This window comes from Gadus chalcogrammus, chromosome 10, assembly GCF_026213295.1.
Source record: "Gadus chalcogrammus isolate NIFS_2021 chromosome 10, NIFS_Gcha_1.0, whole genome shotgun sequence".
NCBI classification, from domain to species: domain Eukaryota; kingdom Metazoa; phylum Chordata; class Actinopteri; order Gadiformes; family Gadidae; genus Gadus; species Gadus chalcogrammus.
In genome coordinates, this window is record NC_079421.1 from 16,429,575 (window position 1) to 16,450,288 (window position 20,714).

Below are 20,714 nucleotides of genomic sequence, written 5' to 3' on the forward strand. Positions count from 1 at the left end.
TTCAGAGAACTCATTAGTCACCTGCACCACAATGTGGAAAATCTGGATTATTATCCCGTCCTAGTTCCTTGTTGGAAGGAGGCAGGCTGGGAGAAGGGAAAGCGTCGTAGGGGGTGGGGGGGGGGGGGGGGGGGGGGGGGGGGGGGGAATGGTGGAAGAGCGGACCAGAGCGGACATCTCCCCGCTCTGCGTCACGTAGCTAGTGTGCGGCCGCCTTGGCGATGGACGCCTCTACATCGGTCTCGGGCGAGGCGAGGGGCGGGACCTTGTGGGCGGTCGACTCCGACTCCTCCGTGAGGGAGGTGCTGATCTCCGTGGAGGTGGCGATGCTGGGCTTGGCGTCGTCAGGCGTGTGCTCGTTGGGGATGAGCGGCGCCGTGGGTTTCTGTGCGCAGTGGATCGGCACGCATGAGCAAGAGAGACACGTAAGCAGAGATAACAGCGCCGGGGAATATATTCTCAATGAAAGCAAATCTTCCACGAGAGGCAAATCATTCTTTGAAGGTCCCATGACATGCCACCAAGTGTGAGTCCGATTAGCCGTCACAAAGTCAGCCCTTTCTGACGTCACAAGTGGGCGTGTCCACCTATATGTATGACGGATAGATGGTAGACTGATCTATCCAGCACACATCAGGGTGGACATGCCCGGTTGTGACGTCAGAAGAGGGAGACTTTCAAAATGGCTTGCAACGGCTAATCACACTCCCACCTGGTGTTATAATAAATCATCTTCTTGTTCTATAAAAAACGAAACATTCAACCAACGTCACCTCCACAAAGCACCTTGAAAATTGATCTTTTCAAGGTTGTTTGCATCGTACCATTTTCTGTTAAACAGCTTGAATCCATTTTCATACTTTCATGCAGTATATATATAGAACAGATCAGATTACTTTCAGCAGTCACTGCAGTGCAAGGAAAGGAATTACTTTTTCTCTGCAGCTTTACCTACATTACACATGCATGGCCTCTCCATCATGACTTGTATCTATGAGCTACAGCCAACAAGTGGCAGAACATGAGATTATTCACTTCGAGCGAGAGTGAAAAGAAAGGGTCATGTGTGTCTGTCTGTCTGTCTGTGTGCCTGTGTGTGTGTGTGTGTGTGTGTGTGTGTGTGTGTGTGTGTGTGTGTGTGTGTGTGTGTGTGTGTGTGTGTGTGTGTGTGTGTGTGTGTGTGTGTGTGGTGGCTTACTGTGGTCTGTGGTACTGTGCTGTCGCTGGTGGAGGACGGGGTGGCAGCGGTCGTAAGAGACGGCGAATCGTCCTGCTGCATCACTCCTCGTCTGTCCAGGACACTGGTGAGAAAACACAGTAAGAAACACCCAGTCAGTAAACCTCCTATTGTTTTATTCAACAGAGGCTGGGGAAGGCAGGGCTCAGCGGAAAACCCTTAAAAGCCTTTTGGTATTGCAGTCATACATTTTATGATGTTATTAGCTTATGTGCTTGTATGATGTTATGCTGTTAGTATCACACACGTGTGCAGATATTTAATTAAAGCAAACAAAATAGATATTTTCTTTCATTAAACGGCTTTAATATAATCAACATGCAGCTCCATTTCTCTTTTGTTATTGCTACCCTAGCCTAGCCGCCCTGCTGTGGCAAGTCACCGTGCTTTCTGCTCGGTGCTCGGTGGACTGGTTGTTTACCTCGGGTACGTGGGCCCACAAAGGATCTCAGAGCAGTTCTTCATGATGTTCTTGTGGCTGTAGGGGTTCTGCACTCGGTTCTTCCCTGACCATGAGCCTTTGATCTAGGGACACACACACACACACACACACACACACACACACACACACACACACACACACACACACACACACACACACACACACACACACACACACACACACACACACACACACACACACACACACACACCTCTGTTAGGAAAATAGATTTCCTGACAGCAGACTCCAACCTCACTTTATCTCCAACAGCATAACAAATCCTCAGAAAGGAATGTCCAGGCAACAGGAGACCAATCAATTATTCCAAACATAGCAAATATCCGGTACATGCTTCTGAAAGGCTGTTCGCCTTTCGTGTCTGCATACCTGCATTCAAAATCAGTTACACTTTTAGCATCATGTTCCTTAAGGCTTGGCTTTGACCTACAAAAACGCTCTGGTAATGAGGTCTGGCTGGAGGGGAATATTCTACGCTACCTGTGTGAAGAATAACATGCATCCCAATGATAAGAAAATACTTAAAAGTAATAAATCTTCTTTGTGGTCTATTTTCTTTTGGCCGACTACTTTCATTGCAAACCATATCTCTTCGACTATTCCCTTCAGAAATACCACACTTAAAGCACGCTTAAAGCACTTAAATCCTTGAATCAACACACCCACTCCATAGCGTCCCTTCCAAATAGCAGCATTTCAACTGAAGTGAGTTTTAACATTATAAATGAAATACAGATCGCCCTCCTAGAGTTCAAAAGTGACTACTTATGGGAGCATTTGTTTGTGTGAACGTGTAGTGGACACAGACATCCTCCCCAAGAGGGACCCCATCAGACACACCACTCAAGGTGCCCTCTCTCTGTCAACCCTTCCCTCCCTCCCTCCCTCCCTCCCTCCCTCCCTCCCTCCCTCCATCTCCTGTCGTCTCCTCCCTTTTCTGCTTCTCCCTCCGATCCTTTGGCAGCCATCCAAACCCCTGTAGGAATCGACGTGTCTATTATTAGACCAATCAGTGTTATAGATAGGCTTGGGATGGACAGGATTGGTTCCTCAATTGTCTTGTTATTCTAATGGGTGTATTTGGTTTCATTACCGGTGTGGGGGACATTTCAAAGGAAAAACGCAAAAACGAAGAAGAGAGGAAGCCATTATCTTAAACCACCCATTACCGGTTCAAAATGATAAAAAAATAAAGACGCAAACCAGGCACGCTTGTCGCAGAGAACGGGGGATGATGAATTAGTCATTAGGAGGAGAGGAGGAGCAGCAGGAGGATTAGAAGGAGGAGGAGGAGGAGATCTGAAGTCTTCTACAGTCTTCCATGGCTGCTGTAAGTGCCGGAGCTTGTGTCAAAGAAATTGGGCTAACAAAGCCCTAGACAAAAACCCAGCAGTACTTATACTCAGTTACTACATGATTGCTATGTAGTTACTACATAATTACAACATCATCTGGGGCAGTCACTGGTTGCAAACACATTCACATCTCCGCTTATGTGTCTGCATTTTTACATTTAGCATTCGTGATGTATGCCTAACCTAACCTTATCTACTCAAACTCAAACATTTCAATAATATTTCAACATTAATATATTATAAAGTTATGAATATATATAAAACAGTTGATGACATCGGCTAAGAAAGAATTTAGATTAGCTAGGAAAAACTATTGCTCAAACACACAAAATAAAGTCTGAGGAAGTACTCTCTCAATGCAAATGTATTGCTTGGCACTTCTTTAATCTCGACCATAGCAGTTCTGTTGTCAAGGAAACAAATCGGTTACCTGTTGAACTTCCAAATGTTTACACAACTATGCGTGTTTATCTTTCCAACCATAAAGGCAATGGACTACACTACACAAACACACCCCGTTACTGTACTTCACTCTAATCCCCCTAGATGTATTAATGATCGTAACACACACACACACACACACAAACACACACCTCATAAAGCACCCACTAATGTCCTAATAAACCCACGTTTGTTATGAGATTATAAACAAGTACTGACAAGCTGCAGTTCCTTATAGGAGAGTGTGAGCTCACTTACATCCTCATTGGTGGTCTGGTTGAGAGAGATCAGGTAGGTGTGGAAGCCGGTCAGGCCGACCACCGACCAGAGAGTGAAGAAACACACGAGCACCTCCAACACAGTGGCTCTTCATTAAGGAAAACACTTGGATATAGAAGACGGAGAACATGTTGCACGCATGCATTTGCTGAGACATTATGTAAATGATGAACAAACGTTAAGAAAACATTCATTTATAAGCCTTTAGCTGATGAACTTATCATTAACGTTATATCTGTTTGTAGATGAATAATAAGTGCTATGTTAAAGGGCCCGTATTTTACCGGCAGGTGGGATGTTGATTAGCCATTACAAGCCATGTCAAAATGTACCCTCTAGTGACAACACAAGTGGGAGTGTCCACCCAGATGTGTGATGGATAGAACAGATGGTACAGTTTATTTCGATAGGATGGTTGGCAGAGCAATTATTAATCTTCTGCAAATGTATATTAATGTTTTGATAATGATTTGTTTTCCTTTTTATCTTGCATCACACACAGAACAACTGGTGAAAGTTTTGGGTAGTAGCCTCAAGGATATGTTCCAGGGGTTTCCTTCAAAGCGTTCAGAAATCCAGAGTCCACCGAGCCTGTGAAGGAGAACACACACACACACACACACACACACACACACACACACACACACACACACACACACACACACACACACACACACACACACACACACACACACACACACACACACACACACACACACACACACACACACCTTTAATAATGGTAAAGGGGAACCTGCCTGGTTCTCCGATACAAACACAGCATTCTAGCAGTATGATAGCACTAGTTGCACTGTTGGCAGCCTGTGTACTTGCTGATTATTTTGAATGTCAATTAGTTCCCTTGCTAAAGCTTCCCGGTTCTCAACAAAAGGGCATTGACAAAAGACCTGACCTGATGTCATGGAGTCACTCTTCCTCTCACGTGACATCAAACTTCTCAGGGAGCCCTGCCTTAGCTAGGCTGTGGTTTAATATTTAACATGTATGGATTTGTACCTTTGTCTGTGAAGGTATGTGCTGGCAAGATAGTGTCGAACACGGTTGTTCTTGTTTTGTCACATTCCTTGAGCTGTGTTTGTCCAATCCTTCCATCAAAGATTTTTATCTGTAAGCATGAGCCTGTTTTTCTTGTAATCATCAGTCATGATGAAACCTATTGTCAAATAATGACTCTTCTTTACAGTCCCACTAATGTGACGTCAGGAGAGAGAAACCTTGCTTTTGTACGGTTAGCATGCACCTTTCATTTTGTTGTGTACAAATTTTATTTATTTCTTAAAGCGTTTGACACACCGGCCTCCTGAAATACTTACGCATGACTACATGGACAATGTCGAAGGTGAATATGTAGATGGTCAGCAGGGAGAGTGACAGGGTGAAAAGGTAGAAGAAGCGGTAGTTCCGCTTGCCCACGCAGTTTCCAACCCAGGGACAGTGGTGGTCGAAGCGGTCTGGAGACGGGAGGGAAAGGCAAAAGGTGGTGATTAGAAGAGCGTCGTACGAAACACTGCCCCTATTGGTGGCAGAGGGTCAAACACAACCACACACCTTAAGCTCAGAGTTCAAAAGAAAGCAAACATCCAAACACACTGAATGTTGGGGATCTTAGAAGAATCTAGCTGAAAAGGCTTAGACGTACAAGTATTGATCTTTTCACATAATCCAAAGCCTTTGATCGGGTTATTTTTGATCACATTGCTTTTTCCATCAGCGATAAGAGAGTGTCATTTGTTGTCCAAATATAGCCTAACCGTTTCTCTATATATACACTTCTCCCTTCTCACTTCTCTTCTGCTTTGTTTTGCAACAGACAGAGAAGGGTCGGATGGTAACACTTCAAGTTGCACACCTTCGCATTAGGCAGAAGACTTTCTAATAAACACTAATAAACTAGGAAACAAACAAAAAGGGTGAAATACCACACAGATAATGCTGTAAATACGGCAAGAACGCCACTCCCTGTCTTTCAAAACTGTTAATCGTATACAACAGATTGACAAAACATGTAATATGCTTCAAAGCCTCCCAAATAACACAAATGAAAAGAGTTGATTGTGCTGCATGACGCAAGATACAATCTCCACCCTAAAAATATGCTAGATAACAAGAGGGAACGATATGCTTCTAGCAAGGAAGGAACCAAGAAGAAAACTGCTGCATCATCTGCTCACTGTGTGTGTGTGTGTGTGTGTGTGTGTGTGTGTGTGTGTGTGTGTGTGTGTGTGTGTGTGTGTGTGTGTGTGTGTGTGTGTGTGTGTGTGTGTGTGTGTGTGTGTGTGTGTGTTCAACACAAACAGCCCAGTGTTCTCGGTGACTGGGCAGTGGCTGACTGAGGCTGTTCTGTAGGACTCATCACGGTCTGTGTTACCTGTGAAGCCGCACACTCTTCAAAGCCCCTCTCAGGTGCCAATCACTGGCAGAAAATAGTGTAAAGATATCTACATGTCTACAGGCCTCAGGGGGTGTGGCTCCACGAACGCACAGTGATTCCAGGGATCACAGTGAGCAGATATCACAGGGACCATATGGATCACAGTGAGCAGATGTCACAGGGACCATATGGATCACAGTGAGCAGATATCACAGGGACCATATGGATCACAGTGAGCAGATATCACAGGGACCATATGGATCACAGTGAGCAGATATCACAGGGACCATATGGATCACAGTGAGCAGATATCACAGGGACCATATGGATCACAGTGAGCAGATATCACAGGGACCATATGGATCACAGTGAGCAGAGATCACAGGGACCATATGGATCACAGTGAGCAGAGATCACAGAGATCATAGGGGTCACAGTGAGCAGAGATCACAGGGGATCCCCCCCGAGGTAGGCCCCGGGGCAGCATCCAGTGAGTACCCTTCCTAGGTAGTTCCGGTCTCAGACCCCCAGACCCCCAAGCCCAAAGGTGTGAGGCTTTGGTTTTATGGTTGATTTAGGTTGTTTGGTGTAAGGGTTGGTTGTACGGTTAGGGTTTGGTTTTACGGTTAGGTTTTTTTGGGTTCTGGGTTAGATTTGAGGGTTTAGGGTGAGGTTTATTGTATAGGGGTTGGCTTTGGTTGTAGAGTAAGGGCTACGTTTTAGGGCTAAGCTTAGGGGGAAGGGGTTTATGGATAGATTGTATGGTTAAGATTATATTTCGGGGTTGGTTTTTGTTACAGAGTTACGGTTTGTTTTTTTGGGTTAGGGTAACCCCAAACCTGACTAGGCAACCAAAACCTACCCTGTTTTTTAGAAATTAGGCCTTGTTTTTAGGGTTAGGCTTTGTGTTAGTATTAAGGATAAGGGTTTGGTTTTAGGGTTAGGCCTATTGTTCCTGATGAACCTAGCCCAGGCCGACCTCAGACACTCCCCTCAGATTGACCACTTGTGACGTCAAAGTCAGTTCTGGGCACACCCAGGTTCAGAGCCTTACCGACGCAGTTGTCACAGATACTGCAGTGGGAGGCGCGCGGCGGCCGGAAGATCTTGCAGGTGTAGCAGTACTTGAGCTTCACAATCTGGTTGTTGATCTGAACGTTCCGGATGCGCGGCGGAGGCCGCTGGCCCGCGGGGACGTTCCCATTGGCGGCCTCTGTTCAAAAAAGGATCAATTAAACGTTATCTTTAATTCATCATGCGATATCGATATCTCAACATTCTGTCAAACAAAGGTTTAATACAAACACACACAGGCTCAAGGGCCTAATTGACGTTGCATAATCGACACACCCATGTGACCTGGAAGTATGGTCTAGTCATTTCCAATAACACCGGGCACAATTATACAGTGAGTGTTCCGCACTATTGATCGTCTGGCTTTTGAATCCACTCTTCTATCTTTGTAAAGCCAAACGATCCGACCCACGCCAAAATAAACATCAGCAAAACAATTTAGAAATACACGCAGTGTATTGCTCAGTGAATACATTTACAAACCAGACCGGCGAAAACCTGACAATAATTATCCACCAATTAGAACATAGAAGAACGACATAAAAACCGGTACTCCAATAAAGTTTCACTGTCTCTCTATTATGGGCGCTTTGAGAACAAGAGAGGCTCATAAAACAGGTTACAGCACCCTCTGATCGGATTTTGTTTAATGTAGCACAAGACAACAGATTTGTTTCCTACCCCCTCACCCCATCATGGATTCAGAGTAGGTGAGGGTGCAGCCATGCGATGGGGACAGCTGAACAGGAAGTCATGAGTCATCACCCGTGAGGAATGAGGCCAGCACCGTGGCTCAGTCTCCCGGTGCCCATACGACTGAGGCCATTATGGATTCCAAGTGTGTCTGCTTGTATTAGCATTCCCCCCCCCCCCCCCCAGGACCACTAACTCCCCAACAGGATAAAGTGGCAGTGTAGTGCAGGCATCATCAGTGTGTCTGCCTTTGAACCCAGACAGATGGGATCTGGGTCACTCACACAACAATCCCCGCTATGCCTTAGCCGGACGTAAGCAGGCCATTGGTACGTGGATATGGCCTCTAAGGCAACTGTTAGACACGGGTGAATTTAGTTTCAGCTGAAAACAGTGCTGTGTTTGGCTTTTTTGGAGTTTTTTTTGTGGAACTGTTTTGGAGAGTTGGAAGAATTACACATTTGTTAACACCTCTCACACGGCCGTGTGGAACATTTTAAACAATGGTTTGTTATTTTTGGAGGGATTTGGTTTTGGGCCACTTGACAAGTTGTGGTAGGATGCAAAAACAAAAGGAGCTGTAACATAACGGTTAAAAAAAGGGTTGTTATTTGTTAGACACCAGATGGTTACGCCAAGGTCATGCCAGAAAAACAACAACCAGAAAGCCAAAAATATATTTTCTATTTGTGATAACACACTCCCCTCTAGTCCAGGCAACGCCCAGTGACCATCACTTGTCTACGATAGCTATTGATGGCTAGCTTACCACGGTGTGATTATCATCGATTTGTGTGTATGACTCACAGCTGCAACAAAAAGCGTAGCATTTAGCTTCTGCTAGCCAGCCCCATCTCAGTGAGCAACCATATCTGAAACTTCTGAACCTTCCAGAAGGTTCTCATAAAAGAGAGTGTCTCATAAAGCAGTGGATGGGTAAACATAGAATAAAAGCTACCACCTAGAGATACAGCTGTGTGTGGGGGAGGTGGAGGGAGGGAGGGAGAGATGGAGGGAGGGAGGGAGGGTACCAGGGGAATGGGAAGCATGTTAGTCCATGCAGAGATGACAGGAGTGTCTGGATAATAGAAAATTCAAAGAACTGTTCAAAATATGGAGGGAAAAAAACCCAAATATATATGGTATTCTCTATTAGCATCAGACTAAGATTTAAGTGTAGAAATATGAAGAACACCAAAAAGCTGAATTGAGCTTTGCATCCAAGGACTAGCAGCCCAGCCCACACAAAACTTTTAACATCCTTCAGCAAAACAGACATGAATAAATCAAGAGAACTCTGGCTCCATTCCTGTCCACAAAGCTGGCCTGGGTGCTTAACAATTTATGCCTCGGACATACTTTGACTAAAATATTTACATTTCCAAATGGACATTACAACCAGATATTTGGCTACGCAAATAATAGAAAACCAAGCATACACATGCAAACACACAAACTATTTATGGCAGAAACAATGACATCATTCGAGTATGAAAATGTGCAAAATATATATATTTTTTTTATATATTTATAATTACAAAATAATAAAAAATCAGCAGAAGAAATGATAAAAGCAGGACTTACTCCCCTTTTCCCACTCAAGCCTTTGTTTATTTTCCCTGAAAGCTGAAAAGTGCGTTTCACTCCTCGGACTCACCGATCTCCATTTCGATGAAGCTGGCCTCTTCTGGAAGCGCGCGTGGCAGAACCCCTGGGTCACTGAAGCTGGTTCTCAGCAGCATCGCCATGACGAACAGGAAGAGGACCACGGCAAACACGGGTATGGTGGGAGACAGGTGGACAGCCAGGTACGGGCATCTGCAGGGTGAGAACATTTGGATCGAATTCAAACTCACATTTTCACAGTTGTTGTTGCTTCAAAGGGTTATTGGTCCTCCATGTTGGCCACTGATACGAACAATCACACCACAAGTCATACATTCAATCACTCTCATTGAAATTAGCATATTATAAATATTATTATGGATTCCATTTTGCATTGGCCAAATTGCAGGGTGCATAAAGGATTTAGTTGCGTAAGGATGTTGCACACGATAGAATACTCTTGCTGTCAGCAACTGCAAGCAATGAAGTGCATTTGCATATTTCATTGGTTGTGTTCCAATGAGTTTGCTGTCGTCAACATGGGTGCTTTAAAGGCCTGTTCTTTGTGGCTGATCAACAAGGAACGGCACTGCGGTACAACGAGCAACAACAGCCAGAGAGGAACAGCGCCACACGCTAGCTTCCCCATACAACACTAATGTAATGCCACAGGAGGATAAGATGCCAGATCAACAAAACACTGGGACACTAGGGATGGTTTATGTGCACCAGCTGGCCTACAGAGAAGCAGGCCAGTGGGATGAGACCTGAATTGAAAATTATCACCAAATATTATTCAAATATTAGTATTTTTAATTATATATTTTTGTATATTTATTTAAACAACAAAAATATCCATCCCCTTTTGGTTGCTTGTTGTACTAAACGACAACCTTGGGTTGAAAACACACTTTAAATATAAGGTTGGACTTTATTTGGAATACATTTGAAGCATTGTGGACTTTTCTTGTGTACTGATCATTCACACAAAAAGCTAACAAAGAGACAGAGACAAATAAGGAAGTTATAAGAGATTGCAGAACGATTGTTACAATGCACACCCATGCGGAAGGAAAAGTCCACCTTGCTGTGCACTGCAGATGAGAGCAGGTTCAGTCAGCATACCAGAGCACAATAGCGTCGGGCAGCTACCAGACTGGTCTGATTGGTTTCCCCTACCTACCAGGTTGAGTTCAGGGATTCACACATAGATCAAACCTCGATTACTGTTCCACTGATCCCCATCGGTGTTAAAGATACTATAGGTACTGTGTGGGGACAGAGGCAGCCAGGGTAGGGAGGGGGTTGATTGTGTAATGTCTGGGCTGATGACACTGAAAACACTTAAAGGCACACTTTATCGTGACTTCCCATCAGGACTGCCGATCCTTCCTGGATGCAAACACTTCACCCTCTGTTTACAAGAATATCTTCATCTGTGTGTTCAGCAACAAGCTACAGACCACGACCATAAAAGCAGGCCAAATTACATTTGGTTCTTATTTCTCCAGCAATCACACAGCAAAACTCAAAACACTCAAATGTATGAATACTCCCTTAACTCCAATAATTTAAAGTGCTCTACCCCTTCTTAACAGCCCGAAGGGAGATTTCCTCAGAAAAAATATATAATATAATATAATAATATATACAACATTATCTTAGAACACACTGTACTACATGTGCCTTTTATGTATTTACAATACATGCAAATCAATTCATAAAGCCTGTGCTGTTTATAGCTCATGATGTGAACTGTGGTGCAACTTGAGGGAATGCATAAGATAGGGAGTTTTTCAAACGTGGTCAACATGCTGCGCTATTTCAAGTGCTGTTAAGGTGTTCAATACACATCATCAAGGCCGACTCAATACCTCTCCAGCATCACCAATAGGTCACCAGCAGAAGGTGAGAAGGTGAGAGCGCCCAGAATTAACTCTGGGTAGGGTAGGGAGTAGGGTGCTGGGGTCATTGTATCAAGAGTTTAATCTACACTTAGATCAATTGGATTTCCTCACATCGGAGCACTGAGGGTGAAACCGCTAGAGCCAGGGCCGGATTTAATGAAATCTTCCCAACAGGACACATGATGTAACTGAATCCAAACGCCCGTCAATGTCAGATGACATGGCTTAGTGGCGTACAGGGCACTGTCTATCCTTTATTAATACTTAACATTGGAAGCTGCTGTAGAGCTGCCTGAATCCCATTCTGAATGAATTATGCACTGGCTGTGCGAGGGCGGGCCTGCAGAAGCTCTCGGTCACGTCCTGCCTTTTATAAGAACACTCGTTATTCTTTCTCTCTCTCTTGGCGTGTCCATCTGTTTCTAGGCCAAACTTGGGAAAATTATAACTATAGTAAAAGAGTTTAAAAATACATACATTGTTAGGCGCTCCTATTCAGATTAAATATAACACTAAAAGGAAAACACATTTAAAATATCCTTCTTTTCAAACTGCCATCTGACAAGATTCATATTACGGTTATATAATTTGGTTATATAACTCTATAACCATGGAGGTAACCAAAAGGCAAATTATGACTTTCCTGTTATACTGTGCCTAGGACCTTTCTAGGAAACTAGAAAGGTTGGTCTGGATATGTATGGAATGCAATTTAAGTCCATATAGTTAAATTAATAAATATATTAATACGTTTTTCATTTTAAAAAGTGATTTTTCCAAATGACTAGGGACTTCTTTACATATGTCAACATTAATTTACATCAGGTGACTTTTATTTCATAATTCAACATTTATTTTTGTCTTTTTATTTCCATGAGTTATTTTCCAATAAGTTGGGCATGGTTATCTCAGATCAAAGCAACCGCACCGGAACAGCGCTGAGTATGTTGATGATATAATACTCCCTTAAAATAAAATAAATATTGAATTATGAAATAAAAGTCCAATGAAATAAAAAAAGGTATATTTTAATTATATTGACTAATTTCTATATCTTTTTTATTTGCATAAATGTATATATGCATTGCCTTATTTCATAACATCATAGCCATTTATTTATGTATTTATTAAATATTGACTTAAGTAGCATTCCATATGTAGCTGTAACTCTTAACCCGAAGCACTTGAATTTGAACTTCATACTGCCAATCCACTGTGCTACAATCTGTGATCCATGAGATCCAACCTCTGCATTACTGAAATACCATGATATACGTGAGAGATTATTCATTAATAAGTAGAAGATATGCATAAGATTAACCGTGTTACATCATCAGTGGCCACACAAGCTGCGCCAGGTTCAACAGCAGTAAAAGAGCAGGGCTTATAGATGAAATGGGAAACTGAGAACTGGAATCTGGTCATAATAACGACATGCGGCTTGGGAAAGATATACATTAACTGCCATTTGCAGCAACACAAGCGCCACATACACACTTTTGGAAAAATCAATGCAGGCTTCATGATGCCGTCCATAATAGAATACTTATCTGAAAGGAAAAACCAAATATTGCGGCTCAAATATCAGCCCTTGATTTTACAAGCTCTGATTTCACTAGCTCTTATAAACTCACGCTGGTAAACTCACTTCCAAGTAGAAGTCTCTAAGTTGACAAAGGTGTTGTTTACATACGTACAACCATCTATTACAAAGTCAAATGGGGAATCATTACAATCTGCCACATCCATTGTCCATATACTGGTTTTTTTGAGAAAAATATGTATATAAATGTTTTTGGTTTTGGTTTTGTTTTTAAAAGGTGATGAGTTTCCAGCACACTCCTACACACTGCTCTGTGGGCTGTCTGAGAACAAAGACTGTTGCAGAGCAGTGCTACTGTTAATGAGCTCTCCTCCGGGCCACTGGTGGCTGGCTGGTTAGAGTCATTCAGGAGCTGCTTCTCGATTGGTCGACTGGGGCAACACGGGCAGGGACAGATGGGTGAGAAAATAGAGCGGCCCTAACAGTGAGCATTCACTTCATAACCAACAGCTCAAGATTCTGGGGTAGAAAGACAGATGAGCCATAAATGCACGCGCGCGCACACACACACACACACACACACACACACACACACACACACACACACACACACACACACACACACACACACACACACACACACACACACACACACACACACACACACACACACACACACACACACACACACACACACACACACACACACACGTAATATCCCGTCTGGGATACATTCAATGAACCATGAAATGTACCAACATCTACACAAGGTCTAGCTCTCCTTCAATAGCACATAAAAGCCTATTCCCATACAAGACTATGAGTTGTATATTTTAAAACACAAAGTGGAATGGATACCACAGTAAAAGTCCTTATAGACAGAGCATATTTCCGTAATCATTTGTTGGTTAAACGATTTCGTCTTCTCGATTTGTGCGTCTGGTTCCCATTTTCACAAATTATCAGTCGTGATATCCAGTCCCAGACAATGGGAAGGGACTGTTGTGGTGGAGACAGCTTGTAATGAGAGGGAGATTTCTGCTTGGATGTTATTGGACATCGTCCAGCCGACCACAGAAGGCCCCACCCACTACTGCTACAAACCACATTGAAATTTTACATTTGACCAAATGATAATAATCCTAATATTCAACCAATGCATGACCTTTTGAAATTAAAATGGATCGTCAGGGCTTATTGTGTTATACTATCACCTTGTCAGTATTGTATGATCGGAAACATCTGCACCAAACTTCTACTCTGTATGGGGATTTGAATGATTCATTATTTCACAGCAACCTGGAATGGGGAGTTTGGGATTACCGCCTCCATCTGTTTATCTGGCATCCATAAAATGAGCCTGCATGTTATCTGTTTCCATGCGAACAAACCCACCATCCCACCAGACAGATAACTATGCTCCTCTAGCATATGAAGGTGGCAGCGAGCAAAGCCCTTTATCACCACAAGGCCTTCTCCATGAAGGCCTCAGTGCTTAGAATGGGCAGCTCCCGCAACATAGTCTCTTCCTTTGCCCACCCCCCCACCCCCCCACCCCCCCCCCCCCCCCCTCCTGCTAGACAACTGCTCCTTCTGTCCGGACTCAACCAGGATACTGCGATCATTGTGCTGGCTGGACTGGAAGTGAAAGGATGGGCCTTGGGCTCGAGTCTACTTCACGGGTTGTTAAATTTTTTTGCTGTTTTATTTATGCAGGTTACAAAACAAGGGACCATCGCATCTTTGCATCATATTAAAAATATATAAGAATATATATTAAAAAATATGTCAAAGGAAAAATTAAACCTAGATGTATGGTTAGTGTGGGAGACATAAGTTATAGAGAGCTGATCTGTCCTTTAAGCATTACAACGATTACAATCCATGCCATCAAATGCAACATGCAGCATGTGAGACAAATAGTGTTATGTTGTCCTAACAGCTCTTTTGAGTTGTACTCCTGCGTTAAGATTGAAATGCTGAGACAACAAAATCCCAGGTTGCCTCTCATTGGACAGCTCAGGAAACTCGATACGAGATGCTGTGGCCTGCAGTAGGCTTACACCTGCAAAGCAATGATTAAGGCCTGAACGGGTATTGAGAATTAAAACAAATAAACAACCCCGAAAAGATGTGTTTGTCTTGTAAGAGATGGATAGAAAAAAATAATGGAATAAGTAACAAAACAAAACAAAAAAAATCAGTGACAATCAACACAGCGTCCCAATATCCAGGTAGGGTTACCACAAAAAACAACATATAGGCCTAACAGACAGGTGTAACGCAGTGACTTACTCGAATGCAAAGAAGAGAGCGCAGGTTCCAACGATGAGGAACAGCGTCAGATAGAAGACGCCTTTCTGTCGCGCCATCATCACACGTCCATCACAGCAGAACGTGTTTTTACCAGGGAGCTTTTCCCATTTTCGCACCTTTCGCGTTATCATCACGGCCGACATGATGCCGGTTGAAATCAACGTCCACGGACAACGGGTCCTTTTGGTAGGCTAACGGGTGGCCTATTCTACCAAAGAAATAGGTCTGTAACGCGAATATCCAAAGAGATGGGAGGCTGGGGCTTGCGCAGATTTAGCAAAAAGGGGTGTCTAACAACCTATTCCCTTTCCATGAAAAGTCCCGAATCCTTGAAGTAATATCTGGTAATGATGCTAAACTGAACAGGATTGTACCCCGGGCAATTTAACTAGTATTGCTGAATAAAAACGCCATAAAATCCATTCAAGGCAAATCAGGGATTGTTTCTGTAATAATAACGATCTCCCTTCTAGGACATGGTTATGAAGCATGTTCCTCGGTTTCTTGTGTCGCACGCTGATCTTCCTTTAATCCATTTTCTAGACTCCACGATCTTTTCTCTTACTGTATTGGCACGGCCCCCCGCCGTGATATCAGAAGATAGCCCACGAACCGTTTACATTCAATTAAACCAGACAACTGTAGCCTACGTCAATGGCAGGATCACATCCAAAGGCTTGCGGAAAAATGTTTCCAAGAGACTCAGAAATATCCCATCCCGGTTCCTGCATTGAAAGAGTGGACCTTGACCGGTTGACATTCATATCATCTTGATAAATCATAAACGATCACACAACACTACCACCGCTGTTTCATTAATACGACTAAAAACGTGTCTTCGAGCACGGCGTCCGGGTCCAATTAAAAAAATGCTTATTTATTCTGTTTTAAAAGGCTGTTTTAAAACTAATAATAATCACAGCCTATACACAGAAACGCTTTTGTCGCGCTTTCCCGCAGGATCCGAGGTCTTGTTTTAGTCAATGGCAGCAGGAAACACGCCTAGATTGAAGTGTATCATCTTAAAGGGCCAGCTCAGCTGGAACAATACGACAACATGTCGGTCTTGCTTCAAATACTGCCTTAGGCCCTGACATAGACCACAGACATACAAAACGGTGACTTCTAGGTAACAACACTATCATCACATCGTTAACAATGAATATTAATGAACGATGATGTGAAATTTCCCTACCGTTGTTAACGCTTGCTTTATCAATAGCATCAAACTCATGGCCTATTCTCACTCAAAGCATGCAGCTGATTTTTTTATTTAGCCTAGTTCCATGTAGATTTTTTCTGAATCAATTTTGTTTAACATTATTTTGCAGAAGTAGAGGAACCTGTGTGTGTGTGTGTGTGTGTGTGTGTGTGTGTGTGTGTGTGTGTGTGTGTGTGTGTGTGTGTGTGTGTGTGTGTGTGTCTGTTCTAAATAGAAAGCATCATCAGGATAGCTGCAAAAAAATGTAGAAGGTTGGACCGATATTTGGCCCACAAGATAACATGTTGATTAATGTCAATTTCAATGTCTGAAAGAGGACCCCTACATCAAGGCATTTAATCACTGGACTCACAAACATCACTTGCCAAAGTTTATTAGTTTGATTTAGATTTATAAACCGTATCTGAAAAAAGGAATTCACATAGTGGTACAAGAATCGATAGACCTTAAATAATCTGCTGCATATGTATAATATTTTTATTGTTGGTCTACACACAATTGTAACTGAATGAAGGGACAATTATAATGAATGCATAAATACAAATAAACACATTTCCAACAAATGTATTTTCTTAAACTGCTAGTCTAAATTTTTTATTTATTAATAGTTACTCTAAAAAGAAAGACAACAGTAAAAGTCCTAGTCCCTTTACCCCATCACCTAAAAAGCAGGCAAAGGTAAATGCTGACATGATATTTAGATTGAAAGGTTAATATCACAAGTTCAAAAGTTCATGTTTTGATTGTACTGATTCGAGGAGTAGACTGAACATAGAATGTTTTTATGTGAATGATCGAAAGAGCTAGGCTTACTTACACCATGTAAATGTATATTATGGATGGTGTATCTCTTTATAAATGGGAGCCTCCATGCATAGGCCCTACTGCAGGCAGGTGTATGTTATTGTTTTTCTCCTGGCTCCGCCCACCCTTCCTTCAGGCAAGTGGACTTGAGGTTTGGTAACATGCAAGCTACATTTAGTCCTACGAAAGCAATTCGTGATTTGCCGTAAATTGACCGCTGACAGCTTCTACGATATGATTTTTATGATGCAAATATTAATCATAATAATAGAGGAAAGCCCGTTTGTATTTAGAAATCTGTCGTTTGGGTTAGTCCGCTGGACATGATCGTCCGACTAGAAACCATGTGTGGGTCCATCACGTAGCTCGTAAACCACGTTGACTGACTAATCGTGACAACATTCTAAATCGTTTCATTGTATGAATGGACTGCGTTCCGTGCCTCTTTGTATCGCCATGTTACCCACAACAATGGCGATTTGTAAGACTTATTTATATACCAATATGTGTAGAAGCGAGGCTGGCTGGATATAAGGGGTCATAGGAAGAACTGCAGTACTTTCTATGACCCATCATAATATCCAGCCAGCCAGCGAGGCTGCTGGCTGCTTCTTTCTTTCTTTCTTTCTTTCTTTCTTTCTTTCTTTCTTTCTTTCTTTCTTTCTTTCTTTCTTTCTTTCTTTCTTTCTTTCTTTCTTTCTTTCTTTCTTTAACCACACTGTATAGTATTTTTTGAATACAGTTAGATTATGTCAACTAGTTTGCAAAGATGTTAATTAATGCATGCATATTTTCAATTACCCCAGGTTTGTGGCCAGTGGTTTCAAAAGGCATGGGTGCGAAACGTCTTGCGATGGTGTGTCCAGAGACAGATTCAGAACTCCATCGGTGACCATGTTGCTTGTAGACCACAGGTGGGTGACGCATGTTGACAACGGAATCTGGAACAAAAGCTCTGATACATTTAGAATATAGTCAACACTGAAGATGTGACCCTGGTATTGTTCGCCGATGCACAAGTTGTTATTACAAAGAACCCACCTTAATTACTGAATAAGATATACAGTATGTTGTCTTTTACTTATTTGTTATTTAGACAATAACGTTTTATCAAACTGTCAAATAATTCAATGTATTTTATTTCATTACTGGTCCGTTGAATCTCCCACCCAACACACGCAAGCACGCACACACACCAGATTGTGGTTCATTGGGGACATATACCGTCATATGAGCCCCCCAGGTGAGTCATTCTTCTTTTCTGTCTTGTTATAATGACCAACAGTTTTGAGCTATCACTCTGTGTTGTCTTTGTATCCGCGGCTCAGTGGAGTTCGACCGCGGTGCTCCATGTGCAGGCGAATGGTATTGGAGGGGCCTTCTTTTGGGCGTGTGCTGCTGGTGAGCGGTATGCGTGTGTGTGGAATGGGACCTGAATCACCATATGCTGCACCAGCCTCTCAACATTGGAGTCCATATTGAATGTTCCATCGAAGAGTCCATCGTGCCCCAGAGAACTGAGGCAGTTTGGCTGGTGGCCTGGCCACCAGGGGGGCGCTCGACAGCAGTTCCCTGGCCGATCCCGGCCACTAGGGGTCACTGTTGGCTCCTCTGTGGGCTCAGCCTTCGGCCTCAGCCAGAGTGGGTACCTCCCAGCTCCCACTCTGGAAATTCCCTCTCATATTCACCGGTAACATCCTACTTCTGACACAAATATGGCGAGCTGCATGGGAACCAGCAGACGGAAGCCTGGGTTAAAGGATTTTGCGTCTCTCGTTACACAGCGACCCTTTAAGTCTGTTATGTTTATTATTTTGACAATGGCTCACCCTGATGGCTACCTTGAGCTATTTCCGGCTTGATATTCAAAGGAAATCCTGTGTTTGTTTTTTGGTATCTCCTAGACTGGAAGGTAGTAACGACTATCCTCAAACATCACACGACCCAACCCCGAACATGATTGCCTCTGTGACGTTGTCGCTCCAGCCGACCCCACCCGTTACCCAGGTGCAAGCCCCCCCCCCAAAAAAAATAACCCCTTCAACCACACTCATGATTCCCGGCTGACCCAGGCAAAGGAGGGCGCTCAGTCCAACAGTGGAGAGTCCAACCGGTCCCAGAATCCCTTGCAGGTTGCAGCCACCCGAAACACAGAGACCACGGCCGTGATCGCGATTCGCCACGATACTTAATTTGATATTTATTCTTCTATGTATTCTTCACTTTACTTGTTTGATACTTCATACCCAAGATCTACCACTACCTTTTTAAATGTGTTTTTTTATTTGTATGAATACAATAAAAGGTCTTGTTTGATACTAAGCCTCAGATCTACCTTCTTTCCCAAACATGTACTCTCCTTCAGAAACAAATTTAGGGAAAAACATTTATTCATCAAACACATTTATAAACAGTGGTTTATTCTACAGTAACCACCACCAAAGATACTCCAATAATGATGCCTGACATAGGTTAGGTCTTGCTCTCACACACATCAAATGCACCTTTCAAAATGAAGAGTTAGTCGACAGACAATCAAATTGTCCTAAATATTGTACATTATGGCATTTATTACTGACACTTAATGTACACACTTATTGAATGTTCTGGCACTTAAAAAGAGTACTTAGCATTGTGTTGCAACTTATCCTAGCTGTCTTTGTTGTGGGTCGTTTATTTATTCCCGGTGAAAATAAAGACAGCGAAACTTCAGAGGGTTGGCAGAGAAGACTTTTACCTGACTCTCGCCAGATGAATTTCGTTCCACCTGGCACCACCATGTTGTTACGAGAGTTGGCCTCTAGGTAGCACCACTTACGCCTCTTATAGCCTATAGATATATTGAACCTGGGGGGTAGGTCATATACCTATCGCTTTAAAAAATAATAATCTATGTAGCCTTTAGATATAGGCTACGACACCTGGGGTGTAGTTCAATATATCTCTTGAAAATAAATAGCCTATATAGGTGTATAAAACCTTTGTCGTTTTGTTTCTTTTTTTGTTAGCCTACTGTACATCTGTGTGGCGTTGCATGTAACAACCATTGCAGAGTTTAATAATAATAATAATAATGGATTGAATTTATATAGCGCTTTTCTGAGTTTACTGTCTATAAAATTAAATACTTCATCATTCTTCCACTGGTCGGCAGCAGAGGTCGATCGTCATATAGCCTAGGTATGGTCATAGGCTCATGTCTATTTAAACTCGGGGATGTTCTCTTTATTTCATTTTTTTTTCGAAAAGCTTCGTTTCGCACCCCTCTTTAGGTAAAAAAAAAAAAGTATTAAAGTATTAAAAAAAATTAACTTCAGTTATGAAATGTCCTGGAAAGGGAGGTTCCTCTGTCCTCAGTAATTCTTCCTTGACAGCTCAAAACACAC

The 20,714-nt window shown here is 42.8% G+C and overlaps 1 protein-coding gene and 1 long non-coding RNA gene across 3 annotated transcripts; one reads left to right on the forward strand and one right to left on the reverse strand.

The window, feature by feature from the left end:
- Positions 1-187: 187 nt before the first annotated feature.
- On the reverse strand, positions 188-16,342 carry zdhhc9 (zinc finger DHHC-type palmitoyltransferase 9). The gene is made up of 9 exons (XM_056600688.1): positions 15,282-16,342; positions 9,589-9,749; positions 7,219-7,377; positions 5,107-5,244; positions 4,315-4,363; positions 3,752-3,854; positions 1,659-1,762; positions 1,199-1,301; positions 188-385 (listed from the first exon to the last, which is right to left on the reverse strand). The coding sequence occupies exons 1-9, from the start codon at positions 15,443-15,445 to the stop codon at positions 200-202; spliced, it is 1,167 nt and encodes a 388-aa protein (XP_056456663.1). The 5' UTR covers positions 15,446-16,342; the 3' UTR covers positions 188-199.
- Positions 16,343-17,469: 1,127 nt separating this feature from the next.
- LOC130390627 (uncharacterized) lies at positions 17,470-19,639 on the forward strand. Of its 2 annotated transcripts, XR_008896788.1 has the most exons (4): positions 17,470-17,809; positions 18,135-18,242; positions 18,512-18,571; positions 19,233-19,639. It is a non-coding gene; the product is annotated as an uncharacterized LOC130390627 (long non-coding RNA). The 2 variants fall into 2 exon arrangements; XR_008896787.1 differs by lacking the exon at positions 18,512-18,571.
- Positions 19,640-20,714: the final 1,075 nt, after the last annotated feature.

Coding starts and splice junctions, on each gene's coding strand:
- zdhhc9 (XM_056600688.1), bottom strand. CDS start 15,445: ATGTCGGCCGTGATGATAACGCGAAAGGTGCGAAAATGGGAAAAGCTC. Junction 9,750..15,281: donor GCTCTCTTCTTTGCATTCGA/GTAAGTCACTGC, acceptor CTCACCCTGCAG/ATGCCCGTACCTGGCTGTCC. Junction 1,302..1,658: donor TGTGGGCCCACGTACCCGAG/GTAAACAACCAG, acceptor TTTTCTCACCAG/TGTCCTGGACAGACGAGGAG.